Raw genomic sequence first — 18,587 nt, 5'->3', positions numbered from 1 at the left:
GAGGATAACCAGTCAGTGACTGACAATCCTAACACTCAGTAAGTACTCAGTAAGTATGACATAAAATCGACGTATAAACCGACAAAATGTGTCCGTGTCCCGCTGTGGGGAAAGGGGGCGGGGCTTCCAGCCTATCAGAAATGTAATTCAAAGATAAGTTTTATGAAGAACTTTTCGTTGTGTTTCTTTAATCTTTTCTCGGTAGAACTCTACAATAAAAAACCCAAACGTGTATTCACGTGAGGTTAGAAGCCGTTGAGCTATGGCTGTGCATCGGCACTTTTATTTTGAAAGAACCGAATGCAGCCATCGGTTCGGTTCGTGTGGAGCTTTACAGAGTTCGGTCTGATGGTCGTGGAGTCTCTGCTGGTTCCTGTGAAGTGGACACGGGCTCCGTGGACAAACACCGTCCGCTGTGACCTCTGTTAAAACATTTACGGTAAGATTCGAGCGCACATCCGCCGCGGAGAAAACGGCGCAAACCGCTGCTGAGCGTTCGATTTATGATTGCCGTCCTCCCGCCGAGCCGCTGGGGCGGGGGAGGGGCGCTAGACGGCTGGGGCTCTGCCTGCCTGTCTGTCTGTCTACCTGTATATGTCTGTCTGGGACCGACGGTCCAAGGCCCGACCATAGTCCGGTTTCTGTCCGCTCCATTTGATCCAGATCGGACTTTGTAAATAACCAACATGGCTGACTGGTTCTGCAGAACCTGCAGTCAATCAGAGCTGCAGGTTAATTTGTTTATTTATTTTTTTTAATTAGTTTTTTTTTAATGCTAGTCTTTCAAATTATTGATTGATACCATTTATCACATTTTATTGTATTTATGATTTTAATGTGTCAGTGATGTCAAACCAGTTTGACAATGTTTCTGATTTTTTTTTCTTTTTTTTTTTTTTGGTTTAAAGGGGTCATTTGAGGTAGCCTCACTTCAAACCAAAGATTCAAACCAAAGATTTAAAAGAAACAAGGCTTTAAAACAAGGCTTCAAGCCAAACAAAGGCTGCAAGCTAAAGCTTCAAACCAGAGCTTCAAATGAAACAAGGCTTGAACCCAAAGCTGTAAGCCAAACAAAAATTTCCAACCAAAGCTTCAAACAAAGGCTTTAACCCAAACAAAGGCCATAGGCCAAAACAAACCTAAAAAACAAGGCAAAAAAGCTTCAAACCAAACAAAACTTCCAAAGCAAACCCTAAAGCCAAAGCAAATAACAAACAAACCCCCCCCCCCCCCCAAAAAAAATAACAAACGTTCAAACCAAACCATAGCATCAAAGTAAACCAAAGCTTCAAACCACAATGAAGTTTGTCCACTAATGGCGTCATCTACAAGCTAACAAATAACTATAAGAATAAATAATCAAATCATCCAGTGATTCACAGAGTGTTTTTTTTATACCAGCGTGGTGTTAAATAACATGAAGTATTTAACTCCCGGTTCATTCCATAAAGCAGTTATTGTGCTGAGTAACACAAAGCATTTAATGTATTTGTTGAATCTACAGAAGCCAGACAGAAATAACATTGTCACCATCAGAGCAGCGAGTGACGCAGTGACTGATACGTTAACAGTTCCATCAACGCAACGGCGGGATCGGATTGAACACTTTGTGCTCTGGCAGAAAACTGGATTTTAGAGACCTTGGATTGTTAAATGTTGCCACCTTTTTGGAGTGCATTTACTTCTGTTGCCAGCTTGCCACATCATCAGTGAGTTATTTCTGCAAATCGTTAGAGCAAAACAAATATCGCCTCCTCTGGTGAACCCAGGAACTGTACAGATCACTAATTAATTAGTTAGTGCTCATGTTTGTTGAGAGAGAAAGTAAAAGTGTTGATGTCTGATTAGTGTTGTTGCAGTGACACATTTTTTAGTCAAATCCAGATTTTTAAGGGAGGATTGCACTGAGGCATTCAGGGTCGGGTGATTTTTTTGTTGTTGTTGTTTCTACTTTTACTCCACTGCATTGACTCCGTCTTGTCCAGCTCTGCTTGTCCTCATGAGGCGACTAATCATGCGTTGCCAATGGCAACAGGAGAAGATCACCACCAGCTGCAGCTAAATGCTGCAAAATGTTCTTTTTTCCATTTCTGGTAGGTTAACTTCCTCTGCAGGTAAAAACGACTTGGTGGGGAAGCGGCTAGTTCCTGCTTTACTGAGCTTCTTGTGTTTCTGTTCAACCTGTCCAGAAAACGTCAGACTGATTAACACTTTCCGACATGTCCTCATTATTAAACCCGTACAGTTTAGGGGAGAAAATTTACCACTCAGCTCAATAGAACGCTGCAACCTCAGCTTACATGGCGTTCATGCAGACCAGGTCTTCACCCAGTTCTGGTGTGAGAGTAGACATTTCTGAAGAACAAGCTTTATGATGTCACAAAGAGTTATAGATAAATCCCACTGACAATTGGCTTAGTCATGGTCTGTCTTGTATTCAATACGTCTGACGCAGGCCCTGAGGCCCAGTGATGCTGGAACTGATCCCCCGGATTCTGTAGCATGAAGTGGATTAGAATCTACGACTCCCCAGTGGACAGGACGCCAGTCCACCACAGGTTGCTTGCCCAGCTGAAGCCGGTACCCATTTACACCTGGGTGGACTGAGACCACACAAATGAAGTGTCTTGTCCAAGAGGACAGACACATTGCGTGAGTGGGAATTGAACCCAGGGCTATATATTGGGAGTCAAACTCTTTATCCCACTGAACTAACTTCTCTTTAATTTACTGGTTAGGCGCTAGCTGCTGGGTAGGAGCTGGACTGTAACCAGTGACTTAAGGTAATGACTGATTGTCTTTGGTACCAGGTCTCTGCAAAGGGTCACTGGGCCCTGCTGGAATAGTGTTAATTTCGTCAGACGAGACAAAATATGGTCGTCAGCAAGGGCGCAATTTAGAACTAGAAATTGAGGGGGACAATGTGCGGGTCTGGGAGCTGCTTTAGGCCCCCAGAAGCCAACGGTTTCTAGATAAGCTCAGATGCATTCTGAGCATCCAGACCAGTAATTTTAATGTTTTGAGAAGACCATAAAGTGGACCATTTGACTTATACAATCTGAAACTGGATATAAGTACTTTATTCTGAGAATAGCCAGCATTGATTTTATTAACATCCTGGTGTAAATAAGGTATCACCACATGTGTAGAACTCAAAAAGAATGATAGGTTGAGTTCTCATTAAAAAAACAACTGCAATGTGGTAAAATGTATTCATAAATATGAAAGAACAGGCTCTTAATAATTATTAACTATCGCATACTGTATTTTTTTTCTCAAGATTTGTTTTTGCATAAGTTTGAAAAAAAAAAACAACAGATCATAAGTTTAGGATAAATTACTTACCATGAATTTAATTTTCGAAGTGGCACTAATGACAACACTCATACTGAACATAATTTCACTTGCATAGACTGATTTTGAAGATCAAGCAATAATTGCAGATGGTCTTTCTGAGGTCCCAGATAGCTTTTCTGATTTCCTTTTCTAACTTTCAGAATTTAGTAAATTAGCATATGGTCCATTGATACTTACGTGTAGACACTAGTCCCTAGAGGCAACTATTTTTGGTTTCAAATCTGGGCAAATGCAGTCCCAGAAAATTCCGAATGTGACAAACAAGAAACAGGTGTTGTAAACAAGTCAATGCTGCTAAAAATACAAAACTTGCAGAAACAAAGATACTATTCTGACATGGTTTTGCACATAAGACTGGCATAGCATGTTTCACGTACACACATATATGTCAGAAAGTGGGGGGGAGGCATACCATATTCTGTCCCCCCTGGTTGAAAAGGTGGGGGGACATGTCCCCCCTATCCCCCACCAAATTGCGCCCATGTTCGTCAGTGGCCATTGTATCATGACAAAGACGAGACACTTGACTGCATCAGTGTTCTAAAACACTGAGGATGACAACGATATTAACATGCATTATTGTCGATGAAAAAAGATGAGACAAAAATGTTTTGCATGAAATGAAAACTGAAATAAATTATTTTTTGTCTTTATTTTCATCTACAATAGTTGAATTGCATTCACAATGTTGCCGGAGCCACCAAAGATGGCGGCTCTATTTCCTGTACTACTGCTGCCACCTTGTGGCCACAACACAAAACTACATGGGGGAAACATTTTGTGGAAGAAAAGGCTTGATATCTGATCCCATTTTAAATACTGACCAACTTGAAAACAAATGTCTAATTGTATCTAAATAGGAAGCTTTGTATACTTAAAATATTCGGGGGAAAAACACTGCAAACCATCAATCAACAAGTGTATTTTGTCAGGTAACAATATTCATTATTTCAGGTGTGTGAAACACTATATTGACTGAAATGGAAATCAGAAATAATGTTGTTTTTTTTTACTCAAAGTCTAAAATGTCTTGACTGAAATTAAATTAAAATACCCTGAGTTTTCTTTAGAGTAAAACTACTAACAATAACTAGACTTTTAGTTGACTAAAACCTGACTCAATTTCAATAGATTTTTTTTCCCAATTCAATTAATTTTACTTATACAGTGCCAAATCACATCAAAGCTGCCTCAAGGCGCTTCACACGAGTAAGGTCTAACCTTACCAAACCTCCCTGAGCAAGCATAAAAGTGACAGTGGTAAGGAAAAGCTCTCTTTGGTGATGTTGAGGAAGAAACTTCAAGCAGATTAAACTCAGAGAGGGTGACCCACTGCATAGGCCATTCTAAGAATTACAAGGTTTTTATAAAGTTTTACCAAACTGAAGAAACAGGAAATGAAAAAATTCAGAATAACATCAAAAACAAAGTGCATTATTGAGCTGAGCAAGCAGTCACTGGTGCCACAGGTAGGGCACCGAGAGATAAGTCCTGCACCCTGGAGTGCATCATCCATCCATGGCCTTGCTAGATTTACTATCATAATATTGGTGGAACAAACTCTGAATTTATGAAAATTACTTGTGGGGTACCCCAGGGTTCAGTTCTGGGGCCGTTGTTGTTTCTTTTATATATTAATGACATATGTTTATTTTCCAAGTCCGTCAGTTGTATTTTGTTTGCTGATGATACAACAACGATTTGCAGTGGGGATCATTTGGGACAGACCTTGGATATGATGGAGAAGGAGTTACAGAATTTTAAACAATGGTTTTATTCAAACAACATATCGCTTCACTTTAGTAAATCTAAGTGTGTCATATTTGGAAACAAGTCCAGGAATTTCTGCAGAAATTTATCACTAAATGATACTGAAATTGTAACTGATACTAAGTTTCTTAGTGTTGTGATTGATGATAAGCATTAATTTTGTTGAATCGAAAATGTCAAAAGCCATTGCAATCAAAAAAGATTGAATTTTCCAACGCTCATTAACTATTTTATATCATTCATTGCACATTCCATATATGACCTATTGTATTGAGGTATGGGGCAATATATGTAAATCTGATACCAATCCAATATTTTTGTTGCAAAAGAAGGCTGTAAGAATTATTTTTAACAAATCGTATTGTGAGCCACTGAATCCATTATTTGCCTGTTTACATATTTTAAAATTCTGGGACTTGGTTGATTACATCACAATACAAATTATGTATAAAGTTAAAAATAAACTCTTGCCACATGTCAAGGATCTCTTTAACCTGAGGGACTCCAGTTATAATTTGAGAGGAATACCCTTACCAAAAAATAGTACTGATAAGTATATAAAAAGTAAACTGGAAGTATACTTGAAACATACTTGTATGTACTACTTTTTGGTAAGGGTATATATATATATATATATATATATATATATATATATATATATATATATATATATATATATATTTATTTATTTTTTAAGAAATTAAGGAATCAAACTACTGCAAGAAGTTATTGTGTTTCTGTTAAAGGAGTTAACATCTGGAATAACTGTCCTGACAGTATTAAAGCACTTGGTACTTTGGTTTGACTTTAAAAGGCATTACAAGAATAATAAAATTGCTTGCTATAGTTTTAAGACTTAGGTTTATTGATTTTTGTTATTGCTTTCGGGCTTGTGTGTTGTGTGCCAGAGGGATTCTTTGAATTTCTTTGTCATCCCTCTTGAGAAGTGTGGCAATGTCATCACAAACTTCAATGTGTGTGTTGCAGCTGTAATCCAAAGAAGAGGAGCTTGGATTGAACATGTCATCAATTATTGAACTGTGTGGAAAACAAGAGACAAAGTGGGAAACCTTTGGAATCAAATGTTAATTTGATGCGTCTATTACAAGTCTGTAAATAAAATTTTCGAATAAGTCCTCATTTCAAAAACTTGTGTACAATCAAAAAGTGGTAACATTTTATTGGCCCACCCTGTTTGTGTGTGTGTGTGTGTATGTGTATGTATATATATATATATATATATATATATATATATATAATGGATGGTAAGGAGTCCAACATAGAGAAATATTGGCGGAAACGAGTCCGACTTACTGCCGAGCACTTGAACACAGCTCTCGCTTTGCGAGTACAGATTGGATGGCCCTGAGAAGGGACCCCCTCACTCCATACTCCAGCAGCACCTCCCACAGTATCTCCTGGGGTACCCGATCATACACCTTCTCCAAGTCCACAAAACACATGTAGACTGGGTGGGCATACCCTCCAGGATCCTTGTGAGAGTAAAGAGCGGATCTCATCAACCCCGAACTTAAACATAAGAAATTGCTAGACATCTGGTTTTTCACTGACACAAGGCAATCCTCTAAAATCTTTATGTATGAGATTGCCAACAGTCATCAGCATGCACAACTGAGTATCATTAGCGTAGCAATGAAAGGTGATCCCATAACCGCAGCATAAGCTGAAGGTGTGCTATATAAAGGGAGAAATGCAGGGGGCCTAAGATGGACCCCTGTGGCACCCCAGATTTCATGGCAACAAGGTTAGAGGTAATGTTAATGTACAGGAGACAGTGAGAGAAACTAGTTAAGTAGGATGTTAACTATTTCCAGGAATCCCAAAATGATTCTCCAACTTGAGTAGAATATGATGCTCCACTATATCAAACACAGCACTAAGAATTAACAGCAACAGAACAGTAGTGGTGTCCAAATCCATTGTAAGCAGGAATCATTAATCACTTTGGTGAGCGTTGCCTTGGTGTAATGGTGCGTGACTAAATAAAAATGGTATGTGAATTGACTAAATATGACCAAAAAAGACATCTGACATAAGACTAAGACTAAATGAAAAAACAGGTGACAAAATTAACACTACACTGGAATGACTGTCAAATGAACGGTTACTTATTGAGATTCAGATGAGGAGGATCTCTAACACTGTGAGGGAACATCAGTTACTATAATTTGTCCATGTGGTGTGTTTCTCTGGACACGGTCCAGCACACAGGTGTCTGTGTTGAGGACCTCAGCAGCTTGAGAAGGTCAAGAACACACCCATGTTTTACCTGGCTGCAGCAGATACATTGTTACTTTGGAGGGATGGGGATGACCTGGTTGTCTGCCTGGGCAGTTGCCTTCCAGGACGCAGGGTGATTCTATAGAGTGGCAAATGTGGAAACGCGTGGCACCAGTCCATGCTGCCATACCTGACTGAACCTTTATTTGTCAGCTCCTGACCCTGTGTGATTGGTATCCTTTTATTAAATTTGTCACAGCAGATAAACCGGATTCCTGTATCGTCTCGTTTCAGGTGTGGACAGCACCGTGTCAGGCAGCCTGGCTGCCTCCAAGCCTCCAAATGAATGAAGAGCACTCCAGGAACCAGAGACACAACTGATACAGGTCAGGATGTCATCCATCAGCCTCGTCACTATGGATATATTCAAAAAGCAAGGTATAGACCCTTCTGGAATCCCTTAACAGATTTGGAAAAAGGCAACATAAAATGTCTGCTTTACTAATTATGAGGAAAACCAATGTAGAATTGACTGAAATAATTAAACCTTGAAATGATCAAAAGCAGCACAGAGATTAAGCAAAACAAGTACAGGATCTGTCATGGTATCTTTGCTGAGTAAAAGGTCTCCAATAAGTTAACCTTTATTTGATCAGATTAGTCCCATTGAGCTCAAGACCTCTTTTGCATGGGAGACCTGGACAATTATTAAGTTTGCAGTTCACCTAACCTGTATGTTTTTAAATGTGGGAGGAAACCGGAGCACCTGAAGGAAACCAATGCAAGCACGGGGAGAACATGCAAACTCCCATGGGCACAGTTTGGTGGGGGATAGGGGGGACATGTCTCCCCCCACCTTTTCAACCGGGGGGGGACAAAATATGGTATGTCCCCCCCCACTTTCTGACATATATGTGTGTACTTGAAACATGCTATGCCAGTCTTATGTGCAAACCATGTCAGTCTTATGTGCAAAACCATGTCAGAATAGTATCTTTGTTTCTGCAAGTTTGTATTTTTAGCAGCATTGACTTGTTTACAACACCTGTTTCTTGTTTGTCACATTTGGAATTTTCTGGGACTGCATTTGCCCAGATTTGAAACCAAAAATAGTTGCCTCTAGGGACTAGTGTCTACACATAAGTATCACTGGACCATATGCTAATTTACTAAATTCTGAAAGTTAGAAAAGGAAATCAGAAAAGCTATCTGGGACCTCAGAAAGACCATCTGCAATTATTACTTGATCTCCAAAATCAGTCTATGCAAGTGAAATTATGTTCAGTATGAGTGTTGTCATTAGTGCCACTTCAAAAATTTTATTCATGATAAGTAATTTATCCTAAACATATGATCTGTTGTTTTTTCAAACTTATGCAAAAACAAATCTTGAGAAAAAAAATACAGTATGCGATAGTAATAATTATTAAGAGCCTGTTCTTTCATATTTATGAATACATTTTACCACACTGCAGTTGTTTTTTTTAATGAGAACTCAACCTATCATTCTTTTAGAGTTCTACACATGTGGTGATACCTTATTTACACCAGAATGTTAATAAAATCAATGCTGGCTATTCTCAGAATAAAGTACTTACATCCACAGTTTCAAATTGCATAAGTCAAATGGTGTCCACTTTATGGTCTTCTCAAAACATTAAAATTACTGTTCTGGATGCTTAGAATGCATCTGAGCTTATCTAGAAACCGTTGGCTTCTGGGGGCCTACAGCGGCCCCACACCCCCGGCCGATGAGCTTCGGCCCTGCAAACATCGCACTTTGTCCCCCCAATTTCTAGTTCTAAATTGCGCCCTTGCAAACTCCACACAGTAAGGTCCCAGATGGGAATTGAACCTATGACCTTCTTGCTGTGAGGGAAAAGTGATAACCACTAACCACTGTGCTGCAGTAAAGTAAAATAAAGTGCTGTTTGGTACTCAATCATGGCTGCTACACGTTCATACCATAAATTAAGGGAATGTGTTTGACTCTTTTATATACAAATTTTGTAGCCAAAACAAGATGTTAAATTGGTTTATTAATGTTAAGTATAAATGGATTTAAGGTTTTGGTGTAGAAACAGCATGCTAAAGGAGGCGTGGATAATCCCAGTAACCAAGGAAATAATCCCAGTAAGAAAAGAGATCATCCCAGTAAACAAGGGGACAGTCCCAGCAAGATGAGTGATAATCCTAGTAAACAAGTGGATAATCCCATTAAGAAAAGTGATAATCCTAATAAACAAGGGGATAATCCCATTAAGCAAAGTGATAATCCCAGTAAACAAGGGGATAATCCCATTAAGAAAAGTGATAATCCTAGTAAACAAGGGGACAATGAGCAAAGTGATAGATGATATTTAGTTCATCATTAGTGAGACAAGAAGAGAAGATACAAAATGATGAAAAAACAGCTTTGGGTATCTGACGATTCGCAGTCTGATTTAACGTGGTCAGTCACAGTCCACCTAGAAGTTACAGCCGCAGTCTTCTTGGTTCATCTTGGTGTGCTGATGGATCCTGGTTTGGACTGGCTCTTACTGTGCTCGATACACACAAGATGGACTTCAGTTAACTAGCTGCTATTTAGTCTTGTAGGAGGCGGGTAGTTTAGAGACACCTGTGACCCTCCAGACCAGCCGCTAAAGAAGAAACGGGTCCTCCTCAGGAACCGAGACCCTACCCAGGCTCTGAGATCTGCTGGTGATTACTTACGGATTCTGCAGTATAAAGTGTATGAGAGTCTGTGACTCCACCTGGAGGGGACACCAATCCGACACAGGTTACTTTCCCAGCTGAGGTAGGTACCCACTTGCAATTCGGTGGACTGAGACGATCCAAATTAAGTGTCTTGTGCAAGGACACAGACTAGTAGGAAGAGCAAGAATTGAACCCAGGTCTACATACTGGCAGGCCAGTTCCTTATCCACTCAGCCACCTGTTCTACAAGAAAAGGACTCCTCCTGGAACTGCTAAGTGATCAAGAGGAACCATGTACTGACAGAGGACCCAAACTGGAAAGACATTCAGATCCCTTGTTCCTGAGAAACTGGTTCATGACAGGAGCAGTGGGTCCGAAAAGACTGTCAGTGTTAGCATGAGTGAGAGTGTTTTTTTAGTCTCGTGTCCATCTGCTCCCATATTCTTTGCAGGACATTAAACTTCAGTAGACAGTATATTTTCGACAAACATCTATGGTGTAACAGCAGTATTTTGTTGTCAGCATTTGATGCTGATGCAGGGACGACTGTCGTCAGATTTGATAAACTTGCTGTAATTTCTTTGGCTCCTCAGAGCATGCAGGTGTTTCTGCAAATATGATGAAGAAAAAGCATCCACACAAGTGAGTCCACACAACTTTACATTTCTTTTTTTTCTGTGGTGTTTAGGGTTGGGTGATAGAGACTCAAAATAATATCACAGTATTTCAAGAAAATTTGTGATAATGATATTTATGACAATATACAAAAAAATTGTGAACAATGGTCTGAGTTTGCCACGCTTCTCCCACTTCAAGACATGATATCGACCTTGTGTGGTACACTTGGGAACATAAATGCAAAACTGTACAATTTGAAATAGCAAAGTGAAGATACACTTAAGTGGAAACATGTATTTCTAAAAATTAAAAAACAATCTACAGCTATAAGAATATTTAGCAGGGCGTACTTATCCATTGTAATGACAACAGTTAGAATTAGAGGTTAGTACAGTTACAGGTATTTTGGTGGACATTGATTTGAAGTCCAAAAGTGAAGTCAGTGCTGATTGTGTAAAAGCAGAACACTACTGTTAGTTAAGGACATCAGTTTTGCAGCCTTCAGATTTCTCTGTCTGAAGGTTTTAAATCTGTGGTGGGGGTCTGTGCCGCCATACATTCAGTACTGCAGGCCGCCAATGCATTTGGGCTGGTTTCAGATCCAGCCCAACCAGTCAGTTTGACCGGCAACAAAAGTTATTTTGACTGCCTCTACCCTCCTCCTCTCTGTCTGTCTCTCTCTCACACACACACACACACACACACACACACACACACACACACACACACACACACACACACACACACACACACACACACACACACACACACACACACACACACACACACACACACCTTTGACTGAAAAAGAGAAAGTGACTCCCTTGTTTCTCTACAGTGATGGTGATACATCAATGATCAAACAAAAACAAACAACGGGGAAGAAGAGTCGACGGCCTTCCAAACACATCTACACCATCTTGCTGAAATGTGATCAGGTTTTGTTCAGACGACAATTGATCACTGTTCCAATCAGACAGTGATTGGCTGCACAAACTAAAAGTCAGGTTTCATTCAGAAGCCGACTGATTGCATAAAATGCAGATCGGATTCCAATCAGATGGCGATTGATTGCACAAAGTGCAGATCCGGTTCAGTTCAGACAACGATTGATCGCGCAAAGTGCAGATCCGGTTCTGTTCAGATGCTAACTGACCACGCAATGTGCAGATCGGCTTCCAGTTGGATGGTGACTGATCACACAAAGTACAGATCGAGTTCTGTTCAGACGCTAACTGATTATGCTAAGTGCAGATTGGTTTCCAATCACATGGTGACTGATCCCACAAAGTACACATCCAGTTCTGTTCAGACAGCGATTGATCGCGCAAAGTGCAGATTGGGTTGTGTTCAGCCGCTAACTGAACACGTGAAGTGCAGATCGGCTTCCAATCGGATGGTGACTGATCACACAAAGTGCAGATCGAGTTCTGTTCAGACGCTAACTGATTACACTAAGTGCAGATCGGATTCCAATCAGATGGTGACTGATCGCACAAAGTACACATCCGGTTCTGTTCAGACAGCGATTGATCGCGCAAAGTGCAGATTGGGTTCTGTTCAGACGCTAACTGATCATGCAAAGTGCATATCGGATTCCAATCAGATGGCGATTGATCGCACAAAGTGCACATCTGGTTATGTTCAGACAGCGATTGATCGCACAAAGTGCATATCGGGTTCTGTTCAGACATCAACTGATCGCACAAAGTGCAGATCGGGTTCGGGTCAGATTCTAGTCAGGTATTGATTGGTCACATAAAGTGCAGGCGTAAATGCACCTGAAGTGCACCAAGGATGGGTCGTGGTGTGAGCGGCCAAACCTCCTCTGATGGTGGTCCTGCTCACATGGTGGCCACTCTGAACAGCACCGTAAATGTGAAAGGTTTTCCAATCCACGCATGTGGGCGGAATCAAACGGTCACCGTGATGCTCTTCTGCACCAGTATGACTAGTGCACAGAATCCTCTGGAAAGAATACCAAATGTTTGACGGCACATACGTGCACGTCTGCATCTACCATGAACTCTGACCTCAAAGCCTCCTCTGCACACAGCTACACAAACCACAGGAGGTGAGACACAAGCCAGACAGCGTGACCGCATCTCAGTGGGATTTCTATGTTGTCACTGCAGACACATTTTAATGCCTAAACAGGTCTGATGAGCCAGCGTCCCGAAGTGAGACAGACATAAACACACAATCAGAAGCATGCAGGAGCATCCACCACACCACAGAACCACACTGGGACAGGCGGGTATGGACCGATTGTTCAATTGGGTGGTTGTCATCCAGGAACCAGGGCAATTCCACAGTATGCTGGATGCAGTAACGTGCATTACCAGCACATGCTCCCAGACCTATCTGACCTGTTTTGCATGTTGACCTTATGTATCTGCCACACCATGCAACTATTACAGTTCCCAACTGAGAACTGCCTGGACCTGCAGTTCATATGAACAAAGTCCTTCTTCACATTAAAACCTGCAAACAAATGTCCACATTAAAGGTGCAGCAGCTTCTTCTTTTGCTTCTGCAGTTTTACATTTAAAATGGGGTGATGATGTGGAAGAACTTGACCAGTGGTCAGAGAAACTAAACAGCTAATGTTTGCTGAACTGTTCCGTCAGGAAACATAAGAGCAGTCTTGGTGCCACAACAAAAGTTCTGTCACAGCCACGACGCAACATCGTCGGCTGCAGGATCCAGCACATCTGGAAAGACGGGGGAGGTCACGTGGTCTGGAAAGGAACCGTGTTGGACCAGGTAACCAGACAGTCCATTTGGTCACTACATCAAAGAATGAAAATGCGACAAACATATGATTTCAAATTTATCTGTCAGCTAAAATTCAAACTGTGAGCAACATTATTCATCCACATTTAAACCAAATGCTGCTTGAACCAGTTTACTGGAAGTCTGACTTTCTTCAAATAACCTCAAGTTTTCATCTGCGACTTTACCTGAAAGCCTAACTGTTAACTTTTAGAGACCGACAGTTGGTGTTTGTTTCAGGCTGGGATCAGTCTCTGAGGAATCAGAACCTCAGGCCTCAGCATCAAACTTGTGTTTGGTCCACCAGGTTCCAGTGAATCCGTCTCTGTACCTGATCAAATACGATGGTTTTGACTGTGTTTACGGTCTGGAGCTCCATAAAGACGAGAGGGTTCAGGGACTGGAGGTTCTCCCCGACAGGCTCGGTAAGACCTGATCTCAAACCACAATGAATAAAGCACTAATTAAAATGAAATGATTCCCAGAATAAAACGACAAAAGAAAAATGTGATCACTCGGCTGTGCACCATGTGGTGAATTTACAAAGTCAAGCTTCCAACCCCAAGTACCCCCCCCCCCCAAAAAAGGAACCCCCTTACAAACAGCAACTAAAAAACAGGACTTTGAGCTCTGCTGATGTGACAGAGTCCATCGTGTCTGCAGCAGCTAGGTCACATTGCAGCAGAGAAACCTGATACCCGAACAAAGCATCCTGACAGAATCAGGAGGTCCAAAGTCACCAGTACCCCCCCCAAAAAATCCCCCCCAAACAAAACAGATCAGTATCTGGATATTACATCACTGGTTTCTGTCTCCACAGTGAAGTCTCGTCTTACAGACGTGAACCTTGCAGATGCTATGATCGGTAAAGCGGTGGAGCACATGTTTGAGACGGAGGAGGGCCCCAAAGAGGAGTGGCGGGGGATGGTGCTGGCTCGCGCCCCGATCATGACCACCTGGTTCTACATCACCTACGAGAAAGACCCGGTTCTCTACATGTACCAGCTGCTGGACGACTACAAGGAGGGAGACCTCCGCATCATGCCAGACTCTAGTAAGTGCTTGAAACAGCTGCAGAGTACTGGGCCTGGTTTTATAAAGCAGTCTAATCTTTTAGTCTACTAAATTTACTTACTCCCCCAACATTAGCTGTCTAATCTCCATTTCACATAGACGACTAAATTTGTAGATTAGCCGTCTAATGTTAGTCAACAATTTTAATGGGCATAAGCGGACTCGCGAATGCCGATGCCAAGAAACATTTCCAATACACAAGAGTTTTGTTTATGTCCAGGTTGGCCGTCTGCTACAACCATGGCTGAGTCCATCACACCAGAGAAGAAGCGCTCCCGGAAAAAGGCCCCTACATTCTCCAAAGCGGAGAACGCTCTCCTTTTGGAGGAATATGAGCAACGTAGCTCTTGATTGTTCCACAGGAACAACATTGGCCCTAGCTGCCAAAAGACGGGCTTGGGAGGAGATTGCAGTGTCCCTCAATGAATGAATGAATCTGCAATGAATTGCCCTTTAAGGGACTAATAAAGTATTCTGATTCTGATTCAATAGGTAGCTGGACAAATCGCCAATGTGCGGGATAAGTGCTGAACTAACATCCCTCATGATTCAGTCGACTTGGAGACATGGATGGTGTCACAGATAACCTGCTGAAAGGTCCCACAGACGTAAAACCTCAGCGCAATCAAAACCTGAAAAAGGCCTGGCAGGGCGTTTGTTCTTCCTCGTTTGGTGGTGGATGGCAGCCTGGAGGTATCATGTCCACGATGAAGAGGATTGTGGGTGGACAGATGTGGTATCACTGTTGAACCTCGGTGTCTGTAAACATCTCCAATGGATTATTCCGGTCCTAGAGCACCCACTTCTACCGCAAGGATCTCCTTCCTTCCTGCTCCATCAAGTGGTGGTACATGATAGCTGCCATTTTTGAGTTGACACTGAAGTTTTGTCGAAAAAAAATAAGATTAGCCTCCTCTGTAGCAGGCTAAAATCTTTAGTTGGCTAACTTTAGCCTACTAAGTGCTAAGTGATTAACTGATTCCATCTGCTGAAAATGATATTAATCAGTGAAATCACCTGGTGGAGTCAGTGGCTACAAAGAAAACCTGCATCCTCTTGGCCCTCTCTGGAACAAGTTGCCCACCCCTGCTGTAAAGTCTTGATGTGTATGAGATTATCAACAGTTAGCAGCATGTACAACTGAGTATCATCAGCATAGCAGTGAAATGTAATCTCAAAACGTAATCACAGTATATGCCCAAGGGGTGTTATATAAAGGGAAAAAAGCAGGGGGCCTAAGACGGACCACTGTGGAACCCATATTTCATCGGAACAAGGTTTGAGGTGATGTTACTGTACAAGATAGTGAGAACAACTGGTTGGGTAGGATGTCAACCATGCAAGGACATTCCCAGCAATCCCAAAATGATTCTCCAACCGAGTAATATCCGATCATCCACCATGTCAAACACAGCGCAAAGGTTTAACAGTAACAGAACCGTAGTGGTTTCTGAATCCATTGTAGGCAGGAGATCATTTACCACTTCAGCTGTCTCTGTGGAATGGTGCATTCTAAAAGCAGACTGCAGTGGCTCAAAGAAGTTATTCTCAGTAAGGTCCACGAGCTGCTGTGACACCACTTTTTCAGGAATCTTAGAAAAAATTATAGGTTTGATATCGGCCCCTAATTTTTCAGTAGACCAGGATCAAGGTTAGGTTTCTTAAGTACTGGCTTAATCACTGTGGATTTAAAGCACTTAGTAACAGATCCTGAGGTAAGTGACAGGCTAACAATTTCCAGTATAGTATGCCCAAGTGTAGGACACAGGTCCTTAAACAGTTTTGTTGGTATAGGGTCGAAAAGGCATGTTGTGCATTTAACAGAAGATACAAGCTTTGTCAGTGCACCCAATGAAATAATATTGAATTCCATAAATATAAGTGAGGTGTCAGTGATGCCATCCACATCAGTGACAGGGTGCAGTGGTGGGACTAAGGCATGCTAGGATATATTTGACCTAATGTCATCTATTTTCTTTTCAAAGTAATCTAAGAAATCTTGATCAGTAAATGGAGAGCAACTTACAGGTGGCTGTCCTCTGAATTATACTTGTTTTGGTTAATCAAATCAGAGTAATCGGCCCCCTTTGTAGCCAATAGTGCGTTCTTATAGTCCAGAATAGCATCGCGCCACGCATGACTGATGTAATCAGTCATTTTATTTATTTTAGATCATGTTTTCTTTTCACATTGAGATTAAGGTGCATTGTTTTTGCATGTTTTTTAATTGATCATAAAAGCTCAAGGAACAGAGTACCTTTTATGTTTATTAGAGTGAAATACTGCTCTCTGGTGGCAAAAACCAGTTAAGTCCTATTCAGTAATAAATATATTTATAAATGATGACTCATCTCAGTTCTAGAGTAATGATCTAAACAAAACAAAAAAAACACCATGATTTATTTTTGTGTCTCTTTAGATGACAGTGTCTCAGCTGAGAGGGAACCTGGCGAGGTGGTGGACAGTCTGGTTGGTAAACAGGTGGAATACGCCAAAGAAGATGGCGGAAAACGAACAGGTATGGTCATCCACCAGGTGGAGGCCAAGCCCTCGGTCTACTTCATCAAGTTTGATGACGACTTCCTCATTTACGTGTACGATCTGGTCAAGACCTCATAAGGTTCATTGTGCCATTCCGAGAACACACCAACGAGACAAAATGTCATCACATCAAAGTATCTGAAGCATTTCGTTAAAGCGCTTGTTACCGAAACATCAGGCTCGGGGGGAAAACAAAAAAGGACTTAAGAGACTTAAGAACAAGCTTTTTTTTAAAAAATTCTTTCATAAATGAGTTAAGCCACAAACTAAATGCTGAAAACATAACGAGGTTTATGTCTAATTTTACACCTATGATCAATAATCAACATGTTGCCCAGAACGTTATGTCTGAGAGAAGATACAAGTTTTGTCGGAGACTCTGGAGGTCAAGATCCTCTTGCACCCAAATACATGTCAAATCTACAAAGACTCATATAGATCTTCATTGTTCACATGGGTGTAAACCAGAAACCAGACTGACGCTCATTTTCAACACAAAGGAAGAAGCGGGGAAAAAAACTACAACAAAACAAACTTTGAGATGAAATCAATTTCTTCAGGTCACCGGTTACTGTGGAATCTGCTGGGGAACAGGAGAACTTGTAACCGCTCCCAGAAAAACCACTGATCAGGTCCAAACTTGCCACCTTCTTGGAATACGGCCACAGTACCACCTTCTGATGAACAAGTCACTGAAACAGAAAAGTTGAGCGGATTTGTTCTACATTTTGTCAAACTTGGCGGTTTGAAGACTTTAGTCCTCTGTGGGGTATCAGAACTGGAACGGAGTCTCTGAAGTCAAGAAGTCTAACCTTCAGAGACGGTAAGGTCTGAGCAGGTGAAGGGTTCCTGGTCCTAAGAACGGAGACCGTGACTGAAAATGACTTCGGTCTGGATAACCACCTGTTAATCTACGAATGACAAAACTCAACAATGCCTCCCGGGTTCAGGCATCCGTGGTGCTGAAGGTTTGGTGATGGACTCAGTAAGTCAGTATGCCATCAGTGTGAAGCCATTTACAAATACACAATGTCATCACCACAAGGTCAAATTATCTACACTTTAATCAGTCACTGGACAGCAGCTGGAAAGTTATGGCGGAAAGCTAGCTAGCTTCCTAAACCACTCTGCTAACTAGCTTAAGATAAGTAACGAGCTAGCGCCCACTGGTTGTGGATTCCTTTGAGGGAATCAGTTTCAGTCATTTGAAAGTACAAATGACCCTGATCTGGTTATGGCGCCATAGCTAACAAACATCATGTGACCATCACACACCACCTTCTGCAGCACCACCCCTCTAGCCTCACCCATTTTCACAAGATCAAGCGTTGAAGATTGCGTAGAGAAAAACAAAAACTGGTAAAAGAGGCTGAAGGCTTGTATGCTCACCAATAAACCAGTGTTTCAGAAAAATCCCCTGAAGTTAATTTTGTCTGTGAACGAGTTTGAGTTGTGAGTATTCTTCAGTAACTTCCATAAAGGCACATTTGCAGATAAAAACCAACTCAAA

At 41.4% G+C, this 18,587-nt stretch overlaps 1 protein-coding gene across 1 annotated transcript; it reads left to right on the top strand.

The window, feature by feature from the left end:
- Positions 1-288: 288 nt before the first annotated feature.
- Positions 289-18,343, top strand: LOC117529442 (spindlin-1-like). Its single transcript, XM_034192228.1, has 7 exons — positions 289-439; positions 7,663-7,754; positions 10,663-10,711; positions 13,318-13,453; positions 13,770-13,887; positions 14,283-14,516; positions 16,956-18,343. The coding sequence occupies exons 2-7, from the start codon at positions 7,715-7,717 to the stop codon at positions 17,153-17,155; spliced, it is 777 nt and encodes a 258-aa protein (XP_034048119.1). The 5' UTR covers positions 289-439; positions 7,663-7,714; the 3' UTR covers positions 17,156-18,343.
- The last annotated feature ends 244 nt before the right edge of the window (positions 18,344-18,587 follow it).

Source organism: Thalassophryne amazonica, chromosome 17 (assembly GCF_902500255.1).
Source record: "Thalassophryne amazonica chromosome 17, fThaAma1.1, whole genome shotgun sequence".
Classification (NCBI taxonomy): domain Eukaryota; kingdom Metazoa; phylum Chordata; class Actinopteri; order Batrachoidiformes; family Batrachoididae; genus Thalassophryne; species Thalassophryne amazonica.
The sequence above is the reverse complement of the archived record's forward strand: the minus strand, read 5'-3'. Positions and strand labels throughout refer to the sequence as shown.

Coding starts and splice junctions, on each gene's coding strand:
- LOC117529442 (XM_034192228.1), top strand. CDS start 7,715: ATGAAGAGCACTCCAGGAACCAGAGACACAACTGATACAG. Junction 13,454..13,769: donor AAGGAACCGTGTTGGACCAG/GTAACCAGACAG, acceptor TTGGTCCACCAG/GTTCCAGTGAATCCGTCTCT. Junction 14,517..16,955: donor CCGCATCATGCCAGACTCTA/GTAAGTGCTTGA, acceptor GTGTCTCTTTAG/ATGACAGTGTCTCAGCTGAG.